Below are 17,408 nucleotides of genomic sequence, written 5' to 3' on the forward strand. Positions count from 1 at the left end.
TCCATATGTTGGAAGTTTGTACCGGAACACACTGTATGCCAGCACCCTGGCAATAATGGACTGGACAGACATTGAAGCACAAACAGTGGATAAACTGGCCTGTCAGCTCCAGCAGTTCAAAGAGAATCTCTCTTCCTCCCCAATCCTAAGGGCCTACATCTCGGCTATGGAGAAACTGCCTCAACAGTTCCAGCAATTCAAAGAGAATGTCTTCCTCCTTGTCCCTAGAGTCCAGCATCTCAGCTATCAAGCATAGCACATGGAGTCAACCTTTTTCTGCTCAAGGGAAAGGGAATGATGTACGCATGCCACATGCCACCCTGTGGTTCTAGCTGCGCAACCACAAGGAGGACATGAGGAAGTGGGATGGTGCACCTACCTCAAACCTACAAGCCCACTGTGAGGAAAAACAGCGGATAAAAAGAGTCCATCCAGGAAGATGACTGCTCTGTTTGCTGTAGAGCAATTCCCCAGACACAATGGAAGGGCTGATCCTACTTCTGATCCTGATAAAGGGACTTCTGGTTTGCAGTTCCAGGAGACAGGTAATGAATGCTTTGACCAGGAATAGAGGGGCCCTGCCTCCAGCCAGGTGGAGGAAAGGGATGACTGGGTTTACTGGACTGTATGGATTTGATGGCATGGCACATCAGACCCACAGAAGTACAAGGCTTTGGTGAACATTGGTGCACAGTGTACCCTAATGCCATCAGGATATAAGGGCACAGAACCCATCTGGATCTCTGGAGTGGCAGGGGGTTCCCAACAGTTGTCTATCTAGAGGCTGAGGTGAGCTTAGCAGGGGACAAGTGGCAAAAGCACCCATTGTGACTTGCCCAGATGCCCAGTGTATTCTTGGCATAGACTACTTCAAGAGAGGGTACTTCAAGGACACAAAAGGGTACTGGTGGGCCTTTATTGTAGTCACTGTGAACACAGAGAAGATTGAACAGCTATCTACCTTGCCCAGCCTCTTGGAGGATCCTTCTGTTGGGGGATCGTCTGCCTGTTGAAGAAGAGCAGGTGCCGACTGCTACTATGACAGTGTACCGACAGCAATATCACATCAGCTGAGACTCCCTGGTTCCCATCCGTTCATCAACTGGAGAGCCAAGGAGTGATCAGCAAGACTTGCTCACCCTTTAATAGTCCCATATGGCCAGTGCGAAAGTCTGACAGAGGGTGGAAGGTAACAGTGGTCTATTGTGGCCTGAATGAGGTCATGCCACCATTGAGTGTCGCTGTACCAAACATGCTAGAACTCCAATATCAACTGGAGCTGAAGGTTGCCAAGTGGTATGCTACAACTAAAATGCCAGTGCATTTTTCTCAATTCCTTTGGCAGCAGAGTGCAGGCCACAGTTTGCTTTCATGTGGAGGGATGTCCAATATACCTGCAATCAACTGCCCCAAGCTTTTCTAGGTGTTGTGGGTTTCTGGAGAACACATATTCCGAGTTACAGTCAGCTTGTGAGCCCTCTCTATCGAATAACCTAAAAGAACTGTTTTGACTGTGGCCCTGAGCAGCCAAGCTTTTGAACAGATTAACAAAGAGATAGTTCATGCGGTAGCCCTAGGGCCAGTCCAGACAGGACCAGATGTGAAAAATGTGCTCTACACCACAGCCAGGGAGCATCTGGTAGAAAGCACCCAGAGAGACTTGAGGCTGACCTCTATGGTTTTGGACCTGGGGGCACAGAGGATTTGAGGCCTGCTACATGCAGACTAAAAAAAGAGATATTAGCAGCATATGAAAGGGTTCAAATTGCTTCAGAAGTAGTCAGTACAGAAACACAGCTCTTCTTGGCACCACGATTGCCTGTGCTGAAACAAATGTTTAAAGGAAGAAGGAGGCCTACATGATGAGTAGCAGAAACCATCAAAGGAGAAGGCCATCTGCACATCAAGCCGTTGACCACTACCCTCTGGATGCGACCATCCAACCAACTCCTCATCCACCCAACAGTCCACCCATCAAATCCATATCTCTCCAATTTAGAGAGAAGGATGTTGTGGGGGACCGTGTCAAAGGCCTTACAGAAGTCAAGAGAGATGACATCTGTAGCTCTTCCTTGTCCACTGATGTGGGCACTCCATCATATAAGGCCACTAGGTTGGTCAGGCAGGACTTGCCCTTGGTGAAGCCATGCTGGCTGTCTCGAATCAGCTCCCTGTCCTCCATGTGCCTTAGCAAAGCTTCTGGGAGGATCTTCCCAGGCACAGAGGTGAGGCTGACAGGTCAGGAGTTCCCAGGGTCCTCCTTTCTGCCGTTTTTAAAAATGGGTGCAATGTTTCCCTTTTTCCGTTCTCCAGGGACTTCACCTGACTGCCACGACTTTTCAAATATCATGCAGAGTGGCTTGGCAACTACACCAGCCAATGCCTCAGGACTCTGGGATGCATCTCATCAGGTCCCATAGACTTGTGTATGTTCAGGTTCCTCAGGTGGTCTCGAACCAGATCTTCTATGATTCTGTGATTCTCTTACAGTGGGAGGGACTTTGCTCCTCCAGCCCCCGTCTTGCAGTCCATCCCCTCGAGAGGTGTGGGAAGAGGCGCTGCCAGTGAAGACTGAGGCAAAAAAGTCATAGAATCATAGAATCATAGAATCATTAAGGTTGGAAAAGACCTCTAACATCATCAAGTCCAACCGTCAACCCAACACCACCATGCCCACTAAACCATGTCCTGAAGTGCCACGTCTACACGTTTTTTGAACACTTCCAGTGATGGCGACTCCACCACCTCCCTGGGCAGCCTGTTCCAATGCTTGACCACTCTCTCAGTAAAGAAATTTTTCCTAATATCTAGTCTAAACCTCCCCTGGCGCAACCTGAGGCCATTTCCTCTCGTCCTATCGCTAGTTACTTGGGAGAAGAGACCAACACCCTCGTCGCCACAACCCCCTTTCAGGTAGTTGTAGAGAGCGATAAGGTCTCCCCTCAGCCTCCCCTTCTCCAGACTGAACAACCCCAGTTCCCTCAGATGCTCCTCATAAGACTTGTGCTCTAGACCCCTCACCCGCTTCGTTGCCCTTCTTTGGACACACTCCAGCAACTCAACGTCCTTCTTGTAGTGAGGGGCCCAAAACTGAACACAGTATTCAAGGTGCGGCCTCACCAGTGCCGAGTACAGGGGCACGATCACTTCCCTACTCTTGCTGGCCACACTATTTCTGATACAGGCCAGGATGCTGTTGGCCTTCTTGGCCACCTGGGCACACTGCCGGCTCATGTTCAGCCGGCTGTCAACCAGCACCCCCAGGTCCTTTTCCTCTGGGCAGCTCTCCAGCCACTCTTCCCCAAGCCTGTAGCCTTGCATGGGGTTGTTGTGACCCAAGTGCAGGCCCCGGCTCTTGACCCTGTTAAACCTCATACAGTTGACCTCAGCCCATCGATCCAGCCTGTCCAGATCCCTCTGCAGAGCCTTCCTGCCCTCCAGCAGATCAACACTCCCACCCAACTTGGTGTCATCTGCAAACTTACTGAGGGAGCACTCAATCCCCTCATCCAGATCATCAATAAAGATATTCAGCTCTTCTTCCTGACATCTTAGCAAGCGAAGCAGCAGCTAACAAAACAGTGTCTTCTGCTAGCCATCTACATTTTCATTTAGTGCAGGCATAAATTATTCATTCATATACAAACTTTTGCTGGCATTAACATAGCAGAGGTGATGAACTGCGCCCACAACGCTACTATTTAGATGTGACAAACGTTAAACACATTTGCAGATCCCAATTTTCTAACTTATAACGCTGCACAACATTGAGAAAATACGTAGGTGGATATATTTCTCTCTTCTCTGTTATCAGAAATCATATTAGCAATTTGTCAAAGACCAGTTTTACCAGTTAGAATGGAATCACTTCATAGTTGTAAGTAGGCACCTTCTCATATCTTTCTTTTCCATCACTTTTGTATTTTTCACCTCGAACTGCCAGATATCTTTCCAGATCATGTGATTCTGTTCTCCTCTCCAGTCTCCGAAATGTCAAAAAAAATAATTGGATAAAAATCGATTGAGAGGTTCTCTGATAATATTGATGTACACCAGCTGGTCTCCTCCAAACCTTGAGAAGTTGAGGAAATGAACATGTCTAGTCAATAAATAGGGCTGCTTGGCAGTGCTTATGTTTTTAATCAATTCCATCTGTTCATTTTTGGTCAGTCTTGATTTGCTATGGATGTCAGATGTAACCAGATTAAGTCCATGTTTCTCTGATAAAATTCTCAAAAGCAAAACCACAGTTCGACTCTCACACTTTCCAACTCTATTGTAGACCACCTGGCTAGGGAAAGGAAGTACCTTTTGAGGGGGTGGTCCATGGTCATCCAAATAAGTGGAATTTCCCAGGTAGTGCTGCAGGTCCAGCAGAAAGTGTGGGGGGCCCCCCATTGAGCTGGTTGAAGAGGGAGCCCAAGCAGAAGAGCAGCAGGGTGTCCATGCAGAAGCCGTAGTCGCACAGCGAGAGGAAAGGCAGCAGCAAGAGGGGCGGCCGTCTCTTCCAGCCCCAACCCTGGCCCGGGCCCCCTCCTGCGGCCACCGCCATGGGGGGCCAGGGCGCTGGGCAGTCGCGGCCACCATGCTGCTGCTTTTTCTTCATCCTCCCCTTCGCTGCCGCCGGGTCACGCAGCCCGCCGGGGAAAGCACATCCTCCATCCGCCTGACCGGCTCCGGCTGCACACAGCGGGGAAAGTTCCCGGGAGCTCAGGCGACCCGTCCCGTCCCCATTGCTGGCTGCCCCCGGTCCCGCAGGCAGGCGAGAGTCATTGAGTACCTCAGCCTTCTCCTCATCCATTGTTACCAGTCTGCCAGTCTTGCTCATTAAGGGGGGTTTGCTTTCTTTGACCTTCCTTCTCTGGCCTGTAGAAGCCTTTCTTATTATCCTTTGCATCCCTTGCCATGTTCAGCTCCAGCCGCGCCTTGGCCTTCCTGACCCCACCCCTACACAACCCAGCAGCGTCCCTGTACTCTTCCCAGGATACCTGTCCCTGCTTCCACTGCCTGTGCATTTCCTTCTTGCCCTTTCGTTTGACCAGCAGGTCTCCACTCAGCCATGCTGGCCTCTTGCCTTCCTCTCCTGATTTCTTACACCTGAGGATCAAGAGCTCTTGTGCTCTATGGAAAGTGTCCTTAAAGAGCTACCAGCTCTGTTCTGCTCCCTTGCACCTGAGGGCAGCTTCCCAGGGGGTCCTATTCACTGACTCCTTGAAGAGCTGCAAGTTTGGTTTCCTGAAATTCAGGGTCCTGACTTCAATCTTCGCCTGCCCCATATCCCTCAAGACTGCAAACTCCACTAGACCATGATCACTGCAGCACAGGCTTCCTCCAATCTTGATGTCACTGAATAGCTCACTTGCACTGGTGACCAACAGGTCCAGTATCTCATCCCCTCTGGTAGGGCTGTGTATCACCTGTCTTAAGAAGTTACCCTCAATGCATTCCAGGAGTCTCCTGGATTGCTTACAGCTCGCTGTGCTACTTTTCCAGCAGATGCCGGGGTGGTTGAAGTCCCCCAGCAGGATGAGAGCCTGCGAGTGCGGTGCCTCCTGTAGCTGGAGTAAGAAGGCTTCATCAATAGGCCCCCCTTTATCGGGCATCCGGTAGTAGACACAAACCACAAGGTTCCCTTTGTTGCCTCGGTCTCTGATTCTTTCCCATAAGCTTTTGACCTGCTCGTGGCTGTTCTTCAGAGACAGCTCTTCACACTCTATCCATTTCTTCACTTAGAGGGCAACGCCTCTGCCCTTCCTTCCTCACCTGTCCCTTCTGAACAGCCTGGAGCCATCGATAAGCTGCACTCCAGTTGTGGGACTTGTCCCACCAAGTTTCAGTAATGGCAACCAGGTCGTAGATTTCTAACAGCACGGTGGCTGCCAACTCCTCCTGTTTGTTGCCCATGCTGCGTGCATTGGTGTAGAGGCACTTCAGCTGGGCTGTTGGCCATGTCACCGTCTGAGAGGAACACCCCTTAGTTCCTTTGAGGTCTTTCTCTGGTGCAACAGTTTGAGGGGCCTCGCTAGCACCCCGGTCCTCTAACCTTGGTGTCTCATCCCACAGCTTGCCACGGCCTGATATTATCCCCCTCCCCCTTCGAGTCTAGTTTAAAGCCCTGTCAATAAGCCCCGCTAGCTTGCGAGCAAAGACCCTCTTCCCCCTTTGAGAAAGTTGAATCCCATCTGATGTCCTTAACCCGGGCCCCAGGGAGGCAGCAGACTTCCCTAAGAGAAGGGTCTGTCCAGCATATTGGACCTTCAGTTCCCCTCAGAAGGGAGTCACCTACAACTATAACTCGTCTTTTCTTCCTCGTGGAGGTGGTCATGATACAGGGGGTAGGCCTTTCTGACCTTGGCAACACCTCTGGTGTATCTGGACCATCTTCCACATCATCCATGGACTGTCCTTCCACATCCAGAGCCTCATACCTGTTGTACAGAGGCACCTGGGGAGGCGAGGTGGGCAAGGAGGGGGTTCGCCTGCCGCCCCGAGCATGGACTTGCCTCCATACGCTCCTTTCCTTTAAGCTACTGCCTTCAGCCTGGCAGGGGGAGGATACAGGACCCCCTTGATCTTGGGTTTTTCCTGGTGGCTGTTCCTGCTTCTGTCTCAGGGTGGGCAGAGCATGGTTCCACAAGTCCATCTCTTTCTCTGACTCCCTGATGCTCCTTAACCTTTCTACGTCCTCTTGTAGCTCTGCCACCAGGCTGAGCAGATCATCCACCTGGTCACACCTCACACAGCTGTTCTCGCTACTGCCACCAGTTACCAGTGAGAGGCTCTGGCACCCTCTGCAGCCTGAGACCTGGATGGCTGCATGTTTCCGTGGGAGCTCTGTCTGGGTTGCCACTTCCATTCTGGTGAGTGCAGGGGACATGGCTTTCTGCTGGGTGGCTACCATAGCTAAGCTCCTTCTGAGAGGGTGATGACCACCAACTGAACTCACCTCTTGAGGTGGTGGGGAGACTACACCCTCCCTCCGATTGAACTGCCACGCCATGCTCTGCTTGCTCTGTTCGCAGCACTCCTGGTCGCTAGCAGTCCCCAGGCTGCTTTTTATAGGCATGGGGGTGGGCCGCTGGTGCTCCGGCAACGCCCAGGCCTCATCAGAGTCTCCCGCGAGAGCTGCTGGCTCCTGGTAGGTCTCTCCATTGCCCTGGCATTTCCCTGCCTCCCTGTGCGCCAAGGTCTGCCACTCCTCTGCGCGTCGGGCCGGCTCCGGAGCAGCCCCCCTTGGTGACTAACAGCTAGTTTCCATCAGCCTTGGTCCTGCCCAAACAAAGCCCCTACATACTGTGGGAGGAGATAGGGTCCCTGTAGTGCACGTAGGGAAGTGTTTGGGAAAGACAACGTGGGCTGCTCCTCCCTTGGGAAAAAGCAAACCCATTTGTGGGATTGCTTTCACTCAGGGACCCAGGTACACTTGGTGGGTAATGCAGAAGGATAGGGAAATCTAGTGTGTACCTCAAGGAGATTTAACCTTGGGAGAAAATAATGCATTATCTGAGTTGTATGCTTTAGGAGGTACTACATCAGGAACCACTTGAACCAACAAAGAATGAAGCTCACAAGGAACCAGGTGAGTGCAGCAGTGACCCAACCCAAGCTGGTCTTGGTGCCCAACAATCCAACACGCTGCTGCTTCTGTCCTGAGCACCCATCTTGACAGATATGGCCCGAGTCATTGACTTGTACTGGGTCTGGCTGGGATGGAGTTCACTTTCCCATAGCAGCCCTCATAGTGCTGTGCTTTGTATTGGTAGCTAGAAAGGTGTTGATAACAGCAATGTTTTGGCTACTGCTGAGCGGTGCTCCCACAGCATCAAGGCTGTCTCTCCAAACCCTCCCCCAACGCCAGTAGGCTGGGGGTGGGCAAGAGGTTTGGAGGGGACATAGCCAAGACAGCTGACCCAAAATGACCAAAGGGATATTCCATACCATATGACATCGTGCTCAGCAATAAAAGCTGAAAGAAAGGAGGAGGAGGAGGGGGCATTCGTTATTAAGGCGTTTATCTTCCAAAGCAACCGCTATGCATGCTGGGGCCCTACTTCCCAGGAAGTGGCTGGACATTGCCTGCTGATGGCAAGTAGAGAATAAAAACCTTTTTGTTTTCCTTTCCTTTCCTTCCAAGTGCAACCTTTGTTTTCCTTCGTTAAACTGCCTTTATCTTGACCCACGAGTTTTTCATCTTATTTTCTCCCCCCTGTCCTGCTGAGGAGGGGGAGTGATAGAGCGGCTTGGTGGGCACCTGGCAGCCAGCCAAGGTCAACCCACCACAACTGTTCTTACGGACATTTGGTAGGGCGCCCATAGAATGGGAGATTAATATCTGTGTATACGTCAAGGGGCAGCGGATGGTGGTTAATGAGGATGTATAAACCTGACTGTTGGATGTAAAGATGGTTTAAGTACGTAGTATAAGCTGTAAGCATTGGTAAGAGGGAATTTTAGAAATAAGAAATATAATGGGAAAGGAAAAGAAATGTATGGGATGGAAGGATCAAATATTGCAATGCAGTGTGGGTTAGGTAAGTGGAAAGGTTTGAGTAAGGTATAGGAATGAAACAATATATGAATGGTACGGTCAGAGGGTACTTAGATGTATAAGTAATGTGGGACCTGAGCATGCTGCAAATGGTATGGAATAAAGGGTAGAGATTGTACTGGGTCTGATGGGGATGGAATTAACTTTCTTTCTAGCAGCCTGTATGGTGCTATGTTTTAGATTTGTGACCAAAACAGTGTTGATAACACACTAGTGTTTTTGCTATTGCTGAACAGTGCTTGCACAGAATCAAGGTCTTCTCTGTTTCTCGCTCTGCAACCACAGCAAGTAGGCTAGGGGTGGGAAGGAGGCTTGGAGGGGAGACAGCAAGGACAGCTTACTCGAAGTGACCAAAGGGATATTCCATGCCATATAACATCATGCTCTGTCATAAAACCTGGAGGGTAGTCTTTCTAAAGTAGCCGTTGCTTGGAGACTGGCTGGGCATTGTTCTACTGCTGAAAGATGGTGAGGGACTGCCTTTGCACCACTTGATTTTTTGGGGGTGGTTTTTCCACTTCACTTATAAAAATGTCCTTATCCCAACCCACAAGTTTTTCTCACTTTTCCCCTTCTCATTCTTGCCCCTATCCTGCAGTGGGGGATAGTGAGTGAGCAGCTTTTGGATGCTTAGTTGCTGGCTGGAGTCAACCCACCACACAGCTACAGGAGTAGTAACAAAACCACCACCAAATCTGATTTAACTCATCAACACAGAGCTCTGCACAACACAAAGAGATGTCATTGCTTTTTTCCCCCAATCTACATTAAATGTTATGGATTTCAGTCTTCACTTAATGAACCTTGCAAATTACAGGCATGAAATATATGGATACACAGAGAGAAATGTATTCATGCCATTCAGGAGGGCAGAAGAAAGCCTATGTATCATACAGGTCCCTTCAGAACATCATATGTGTGACATTCTTTAATACCTATGTTTGGGTTTTGAATGTGACCATTTCTGTACTTCAGATGGAAAACTGTTTTCTTATGAAGATAAAAATAGGAAGCAATGCTTTTTTCTACATTTTGTGCAAATTGTTACATCCTGACAAAATTTCAGCCCTACATGATGATAATTATAGGAATGCACAGAAAAAAAAAATACATACTTACAAAAAAGAATACATAAAACCAATGTAGGTCTAGATTCAATAAATTTTAGTAGTCAATTGGAAATACCAGGACTGAGGGCTTGCCTTATATGACTGTACTGGGTCTGACTGGGTTGGAGTTAACTTCCTTCATAGCAGCCAGTACGGTGCTGTGCTTTGGATTTGCGGCTAAAGCAGCGTTGATAATATGCCAATGTTTGGGCTATTGCTGAACAGTGCTTGCCCAGTGTCAAAGCTTTGTGACCCCGTCTCCATCCTCAAAGCTAGCAGGCTGGGTGTGGGCAAGATGTTGAGAGGGTACGTAGCCAAGACAGCTGACCCAAAATGACCAAAGGGATATTCCATACAACATGTGGTGGGTTAAACATGGCTCACTGCCAGGCACCCACCAAGTTGTTCTCTCACTCCCCCTCCTCAGCAGGACAGAGGGAGAAAACAAGATGAAAAAAAGCTTGTGGGTCAAGATAAGGACAGAGAGATTGCTCACCAATTACTGTCACAGGCAAAAAAGACTCAACTTGGGGAAGATTAATTTAATTTATTGCCAATTAAAAAAAACAAAACAGTGGAATAGTGAAAAGGACAGACAAAACTAAAACCAGCTTCCCTCCCACACCCCACCCTTCTTCCCAGGCTCAGCTTTATTCCTAACTCACTCCTCTACCTTCCTAAGCCACGGAGCAGTGCAGGGGGGGTGGGGAATAGGGGTTGCGGTCAGTCCAGAACACTTCATCTCTGTCACTCCTTCCTCCTTACGCTCTTGCCCTGCTCCAGCGTGGGGTCTCTCCCATGGGAGACAGTCCTTCACGACCTTCTCCAACATGGGTCCCTCCCACGGGATACAGTCCATCAGGAAAACACTGCTCCAGTGTGGGTCCCCCATGGGGCCACAGGTCCTGCCAGAAAACCTGCTCCTGCGTGGGCTCCTTTCCACAGGCCGCCATTCCTGCCGGGAGCCCTCTCCAATGTAGTCTCTCCACGAGGTTAACAGCTTCCTTTAGGGCACATCCACCTGCTCCAGCATGGGGTCTTCCATGGGCTGCAGGGTGGATATCTGCTCCACTGTGGACCTCCATGGGTTGCAGGGGGACAACCTGCGTCACCATGGTCTTCTCCACGGGCTGCAGGGGAATATCTGCTCTGGCACTCGTCCTCCTCTCTTTCTTCACCAACCTTGGTGCCTGCAGGGCTGTTTCTCTCACATTTTTTCTCACTCCTCTCTCCTGGCTGCTATTGTGCAGCTTTTTTTTACCCTTTCTTAAATATGTCATCATAGAGGTGCTACCAACATCACTGATTGGCTCAGCTTTGGCCAGTGGCGGCCCTATCTTGGAGCAGGCTGGAACTGGATCCATCCGACATGGGGGCAGCTTCTGGTGTCTTCTCACAGAAGCCACCCCTGCAGCTCCCCACCCCCATTACTAAAGCGTTGCCACGTAAACACAATACAGTACTATATACCATTCTGGTCTGGCAAACTCAGACTGTAGCGATTGTTTTCAGTTGTTTGAGCAAAAGCATCAATAGGCACCAGTAAGGACTGGAGCAATCTTAATTCCTCCTCTTTGGGCACATGTATTATGATGTACTAACTCCATGGTCATATGCTACTTTTTCCCCTTCCAAAAACCACGCTATTAAATTTTTCAGTGCAAAGTACAGTTCTGCATCAGGGATGGACAACAGGAGCACAAATTACTTTATTTTCATACAGTTTCCTGACTCATTTTTGGGAAATGAAAATTCAGATTTTAATTTTTCATAGCGCTCTGACAGACTTGCTGCATGAACTTAACCACGTGTGTTACAGCTCTTTTTTTTTTTTCTTTTCTTGTTGTCTTCACATTCTAAGCTTTCAGACCCATACTTCAGAGTTTGATTTGCCACAGGCCTGGATCCTCAGAGACGAGTTATTTGGTTTTTAGTCGCAAAGTTCTCTGTAATGACAAGTATGTTTAAAATAAGAAGCTATGTTTCTGTCATGGTTTAGCCCCAGATGGCAACTCAGCACCATGCAGCCGCTCATTTGCCCGCCCCTCCCCAGATGGAATAGGGGAGAGAATCGGAAAGATGGGTTGACATAAAAACAGTTTAATAGGACAGCAAAGGAAGAGGAAATAATAATTAAAAAAAAAATAAGAAGGAGAATATTACTGATAAAGAAATATAGAAAAACAAGTGATGCACAATGCAACAGTTGCTCACCACCCGGTGATTGATAGCCCCGTCCCTGAGCAGCGATTCCCGCCCCTCATCCAACTCCAGTTTTCTACACTGAACATGACATTGTATGGTAGGGGATATCCTTTTGGCCAGTCTGGGTCAGCTGTCCTGGCTGTGCCCCCTCACACCTTCTTGTGCACCTCCCTGCTGGCAAAGCATGGGAAGCTGAAAAGTCCTTGACTGAGTATAAGCACTACAACTACTCAGCAACAACTAAAAACATCAGTGTGTTATCAACATTATTCTCATCCTAAATCCAAAACACAGCACTATACCAGGTATTAGGAAGAAAACTAACTCTATCCCAGCCCAAACCAAGACACCCATTCACTCCAGTATAAGGCATACAGCTTCCTGGGTGCCAGGCCAACTACTCCCCTCCTTACCGGCCTTGAAGGCCTCAGGCACCTGGCCAACCAGGTGGTGGTGATGACCCCGTCACAGAACAGGGAAGCATAGCAGCACACAGAGCACTGTCTATAAAATCAAGCAGTTATAAGTCCTAAGTGGGAACTTGGACTGGGATTGCTGCTGGACAGTGAGACCTGTGACTGCTTGGTGGCCAGGGATGCCACCAGCATTGTCTGCTTCCTCTGAGGATTAAGTGGCTCTCATTCTTTTATGCCTTTTTGAGTCTAGATTATGATTGTTATATTGATATGGCAAGCCAAGTATTAAGACTTGACTTGATCTGCAGAGGGTCCAGGTGATTTGAAACCATAAGCTAAGCAGTGCTATAAAATTCTGTGCTATGCTGCTTATAAAATTGTACTGCAATGATTCAGCTTGTAGAAATCCTGTGCTATTCTGATTATAAATTCTATGCTATGCTAATCATAAAATCCTGTTACAAAAATAAAGCTTTAATTGTAACTACAACTTAGTGCCGTCATCATTCTGCCAAGGATCCCTTAAAGAACCTGTCTGTCCCCTTAGTGTTGGGTGATAGTTGGGTAAGTTCAAACCATTTTATTATTCAGTATAAGGATACCACGCCAAACAATAAAGATAAATATTATTATATGCATGGAACAGACAAATGGAGCTTAAGTGACTTTGTTCAAGGTCACAGCATATCTATAGGATGGATTATCTATCTAGCACTTTTAATTTTCTATATTTTTATGAGTTTATAAATTATTTGTATACATCTAGCATACTCTGGTCGGTATACTAAACCCTTCACTTCAATGTTCTATACTATCCATAAAACTATACCCTGTTACCTGAATGATAGCAAAGTAATTGGGTTGATCCTATTAAAACCATACTAACATTCTTTGAGTCTAAATTTTTTTTTTTATTTTCCTTCTGAAGGAAATGAAAATGAACTGATCTGCTATGCAGTTCCTGGTGCAGATTGTTGTGTCTCCAATGGACACTGGAACATCATGCTACAGCATCTGCTTCTTGACTGATTGTCTATGCAAGATCTCATTTTCTAAAAATCAAGAGAAATCACACGCCTTGCCTTCAGAAATACAGTCACTTGAAGGTACACTGATTGCATCAGCAGGTCTTCTGCCTCCCAACACACAAAGAACAGGGAAGGCGATCAATGCCATCTGCTTGCAAGGAGATGTAACCATTAGAGCAAATACCACTCTAAATGCAGTATTATCAAGAATTATCAAGCGAAACTTTTGTCAAATGCTAGTACGCTTGGAAAAGGAAGAAAATTAATGCTCCAAGTATTACTGAGCTGAAAAGCCTCTTTGGTGTTAAATTAACTAAATGTAACATCATGTTTTGAATGCCTTGAAAAGAATCAACTGCAAAAGATTCCACTTTCACACTGAAGTTTAAACAGACAAGGATACAATTTTAGAACCTCATTAGTCTGAAGGTGTATGATGATTTTTGGAAAAAATGAATGATTAAAAATAAAGTAAAAAGAAAAAGATACACAAATATTTGATCTGAAATCTCACTGTTCTATTTCAGATAATGTTGCATCTCTACAATTATGGATTGTGGGAAGATTTTCAGGCTATTATCTAATGCATTCTTCAAAATACAGGATAACATAAGAGATCACCTTTAACTCAAGGCATTAGAACAGCAGGTAACTTCTTTCTGAAACACAGGTAAGAGAGAACTTGTTTTTTATTAGAAGACCATTACTTCATGTAAATAATTTGCAATGTCATTTCCCACATATGTGTTGGGATCACTCTGCAAGGGCTCGACCTTAAGGAGAAGGAGCTGTGGCGTTGATCTGCACGGCTCGGCCTTGAGGAGAAGGAGCTGTGGCGTTGAGAAGCTGGTAAACAGCTGGATATCTGCACGGCTCGGCCTTGAGGAGAAGGAGCTGTGGTAAACAGCTAAGAAGAACCAAGGAAAACAGGAACACCTGCAAGCAGCGAATCCTGACTGTGTGAGAGGCGCGTGGACAGCGCGTGATATTTTGTATATAGCCAATTGCAATAATGTGTGTAACAAGCTGTAACCAATCATGAGTGTGTGCGCAGTGACTAAGCGAAAATTATGATATATATTGGAGTCAGACAAGACAATAAACGGCATTGACCTGATCATATTGGTCGTACGCGTCGTGTCCGAGACTTCCGCGTCACATATGCTACTGGAGACTCAGAAATATGCAACCTAGCCCCTGGTTGATACTTAGGTCACAAAGGAAAACATTTTGGATAATTCTCAGGTCAAGTCAATTAAACTAAGTGACTACACAACTGATAAATTTAGGTTATTCAGTAACAACAGAGAATGTGTCTGACTGAAAGAAAAGGGACACAGGTTAACATCATCCCTTGGTAACTAACAGAAGCAAGCCTGAAGCAGCAAATGGATGGTGCACTTGCCAAACAGCACCTGCAATAGTGTAAACTCCACATTCTCCTACCACAACCCCACTGCAAACCCAGCAGTTGGCATGCAATGTTTTATAATCACATTTAAGCTTCCCCCTGAGGTGTACCAAATATTAAATTTGAAAAGAAGCCACTGAACTTTCTGACACGACTGATTATTAACCAAGATACTTTCCACGTTCTTCCATGCTCTTCTCCAGAGTTGGAAAGAGAGCGCAGCTTCTCCTCTTTAAATCTCATGTCCTATGCCAGTCCTATTAGAGAGGTGGCAGCAGTAGAAAACAAGCCCAAACAAGGAAAACGAGTGTTCAGCCAACATCCTCCTCTCCCCTCCAACAGCATCAAGCTGCAATGGCACTAATATTTTTCTTCTCTCTTTCACATCAAATCCTTCTGTTGAACACTTACACCAGCAAACCTAATGCTCTATCTTTAATGATTTCTTGTCATTTCTTGTTTATGTATTACAATATGTTGTATTGTTTCAAAGACGGCATACACTATGTATTTTACAGGTATTTTCACCTTCTGCAGTTCACAGACTACCTTCTGTAATCTTCTGCAAGTCAAAATTACTTGTAAATATTTAGTGTATTAATTGAAAAAATAAGTCTTTAAAAAAACAAATTAAAAAACCAAACAGCTGTTTTATTTCATAGTATTCCTCTCTCCCTCTCTCTCTGATAAACATACCAAGGTAATTATAAATTGCTCTTCATGCACACCTGTGGTGGGTTGGTCACCAGGTGCCCACCAAGCTGCTCGGCAGGACATGGGGAGAAAATATGATGAAAAGCTTGTGGGTCAAGATGAGGACAGGGAGATCACTCAGCAATTACTGTCACAGGCAAAACAGACTCGACTTGGGGAAGATTAAATTTATTGCCAAATAACTGCAGAGTAAGGTGATGAGAAATAAGAACAAATCTAAAAACACCTTCCCCCCCACCCCTCCCTTCTTCCCAGGCAAAACAGACTCAACTTGGGGAAGATTAAATTTATTGCCAAATAACTGCAGAGTAAGGTGATGAGAAATAAGAACAAATCTAAAAACACCTTCCCCCCCACCCCTCCCTTCTTCCCAGGCTCAACTTCACTCCTAACTCTTCTACCTCCTCCTCACCTTCCTTCTTCACTGACCTTGGTGTCTGCAGAGTTGTTTCTCTCACATATTCTTGCTCCTCTATCACAGCTGCTGTTGCGCAGCAGTTTTTACCCCTTCTTAAATATGTTATCACAGAGGCACTACCACCGTTGCCGATTGGCTCAGCTTTGGCCAGTGGCAGGTCCATCTTGGAGCCAGCTGGAACTCGCTCTGTCCAACATGGGGGCGGCTTCTGGCATCTTCTCACAGAAGCCACCCCTGCAGCGCCCCACCCCCGCTACTAAAGCCTTGCCACATAAACCCAACACGTGTCAGTAACAGTGGTTGCAGGTTTTTTCTGCCATGCATCCCAATGTCGCAGAATCACAGAATGGTTGAGGTTGGAAGGGACCTCTGGAGGTCATCTGGTCCAATCTCCCTGCTCAAGCAGGGACACCTAGAGCCAGTTGCCCAGGACCATGTACAGATGGCTTTTGAATATCTCCAAGGAGGGAGACTCCACAACCTCCCTGGGCAACCTGTTCCAGTGCTCAGTCACCTTTACAGTAAAAAAGTGTTTCCTGATGTTCAGATGGAACCTCCCGTGTTTCTGTTTGTGCCCATTGCCTCTTCTCCTGTCACTGGGCACCACTGAAAAGAGCCTGGCTCCATCCTCTTTGCACTCTCCCTTCAGGTGTTTATATACATTGATGAGATCCCCCCTGAGCCTTCTCTCCTCTAGGCTAAACAGTCCCAGCTCTCTCAGCCTTTCCTCATAGGAGAGATGCTCCAGTCCCTTAATCATTTCCTAGCATTACAAAGCATATTTTCAGACATGTACACAATTCCTTATAACTGACACTTAAGTTTGTATCCAATGTTCATCCCAACCACTTGGCATGCTTTGCATGACTACACAGTGGACACAACCATTTTTGCATCCATCGTGAAAGGCCTTGAAGCCAATGAAAGCCCATCAGCTTCCAAACCAGGCTATAGCCTTGTGACACTAACATCATCTATTCCTGTTCCTGCTGTCATCCTAGTCAGGTAGCTGGCACTCTGGGGCCTAAGAGATATTTTTTTATCCTTCTTCCCATTGGTCAGGGACTGGTCTCTTTTGCTGTCTCAGCTTGGCATCAGAAGATATGCTTATGCACTGTGTCCCACATTGGCCACACATACACCATAAATGAGAGCATAGCGCAGAGACACCTGCTTAGTGCCAGCCCATTCCAACTCAACCTGATATATGTTCACGGCATAGCATCGTGCATAGATCTAAAAGGAGTAAAATTGATTGACACTACTAAATGGTGGATTTTAAGGTCCCACCACCTGGCGGATGTGTTCCCCTCTGCGAGTGAATTAAGACTACAGACTCTCACCTCAGCCTTCTCCACTTCAGGCAGCACATTTCCAAGGAGAAAATAATGCCGAGTTCAGGCATTACTCGTGCCTGGGCAGTGTTCTCAGCAACAAGCTGTCAGCACACTCAGCATAGTGTTAGCATTAGTTAGTCTTAAACTGCTATATCAGCACATGCAATCATTCATTTTCATCTGAACATCAGGAGCTTTCAGAAGTGTTTAGCTCTTCCCCCC

At 47.1% G+C, this 17,408-nt stretch overlaps 2 protein-coding genes across 2 annotated transcripts in view; both read right to left on the minus strand.

The window, feature by feature from the left end:
• Positions 1-17,408, minus strand: part of LOC309415176 (small conductance calcium-activated potassium channel protein 2-like) — a gene marked incomplete at both ends in the record, with an annotated part of 112,750 nt that overhangs the window by 63,566 nt on the left and 31,776 nt on the right.
• LOC309415114 (uronyl 2-sulfotransferase-like) lies at positions 3,865-4,800 on the minus strand (the record flags this gene model as incomplete). Its single annotated transcript, XM_082012563.1, is given in 3 exon segments — positions 3,865-3,993; positions 3,997-4,395; positions 4,397-4,800. Coding segments are annotated over 3 exon segments (738 nt in total). The 5' UTR covers positions 4,607-4,800.

Source organism: Phaethon aethereus (genome assembly GCF_964289735.1).
Source record: "Phaethon aethereus genome assembly, chromosome: W".
Classification (NCBI taxonomy): Eukaryota; Metazoa; Chordata; class Aves; order Phaethontiformes; family Phaethontidae; genus Phaethon; species Phaethon aethereus.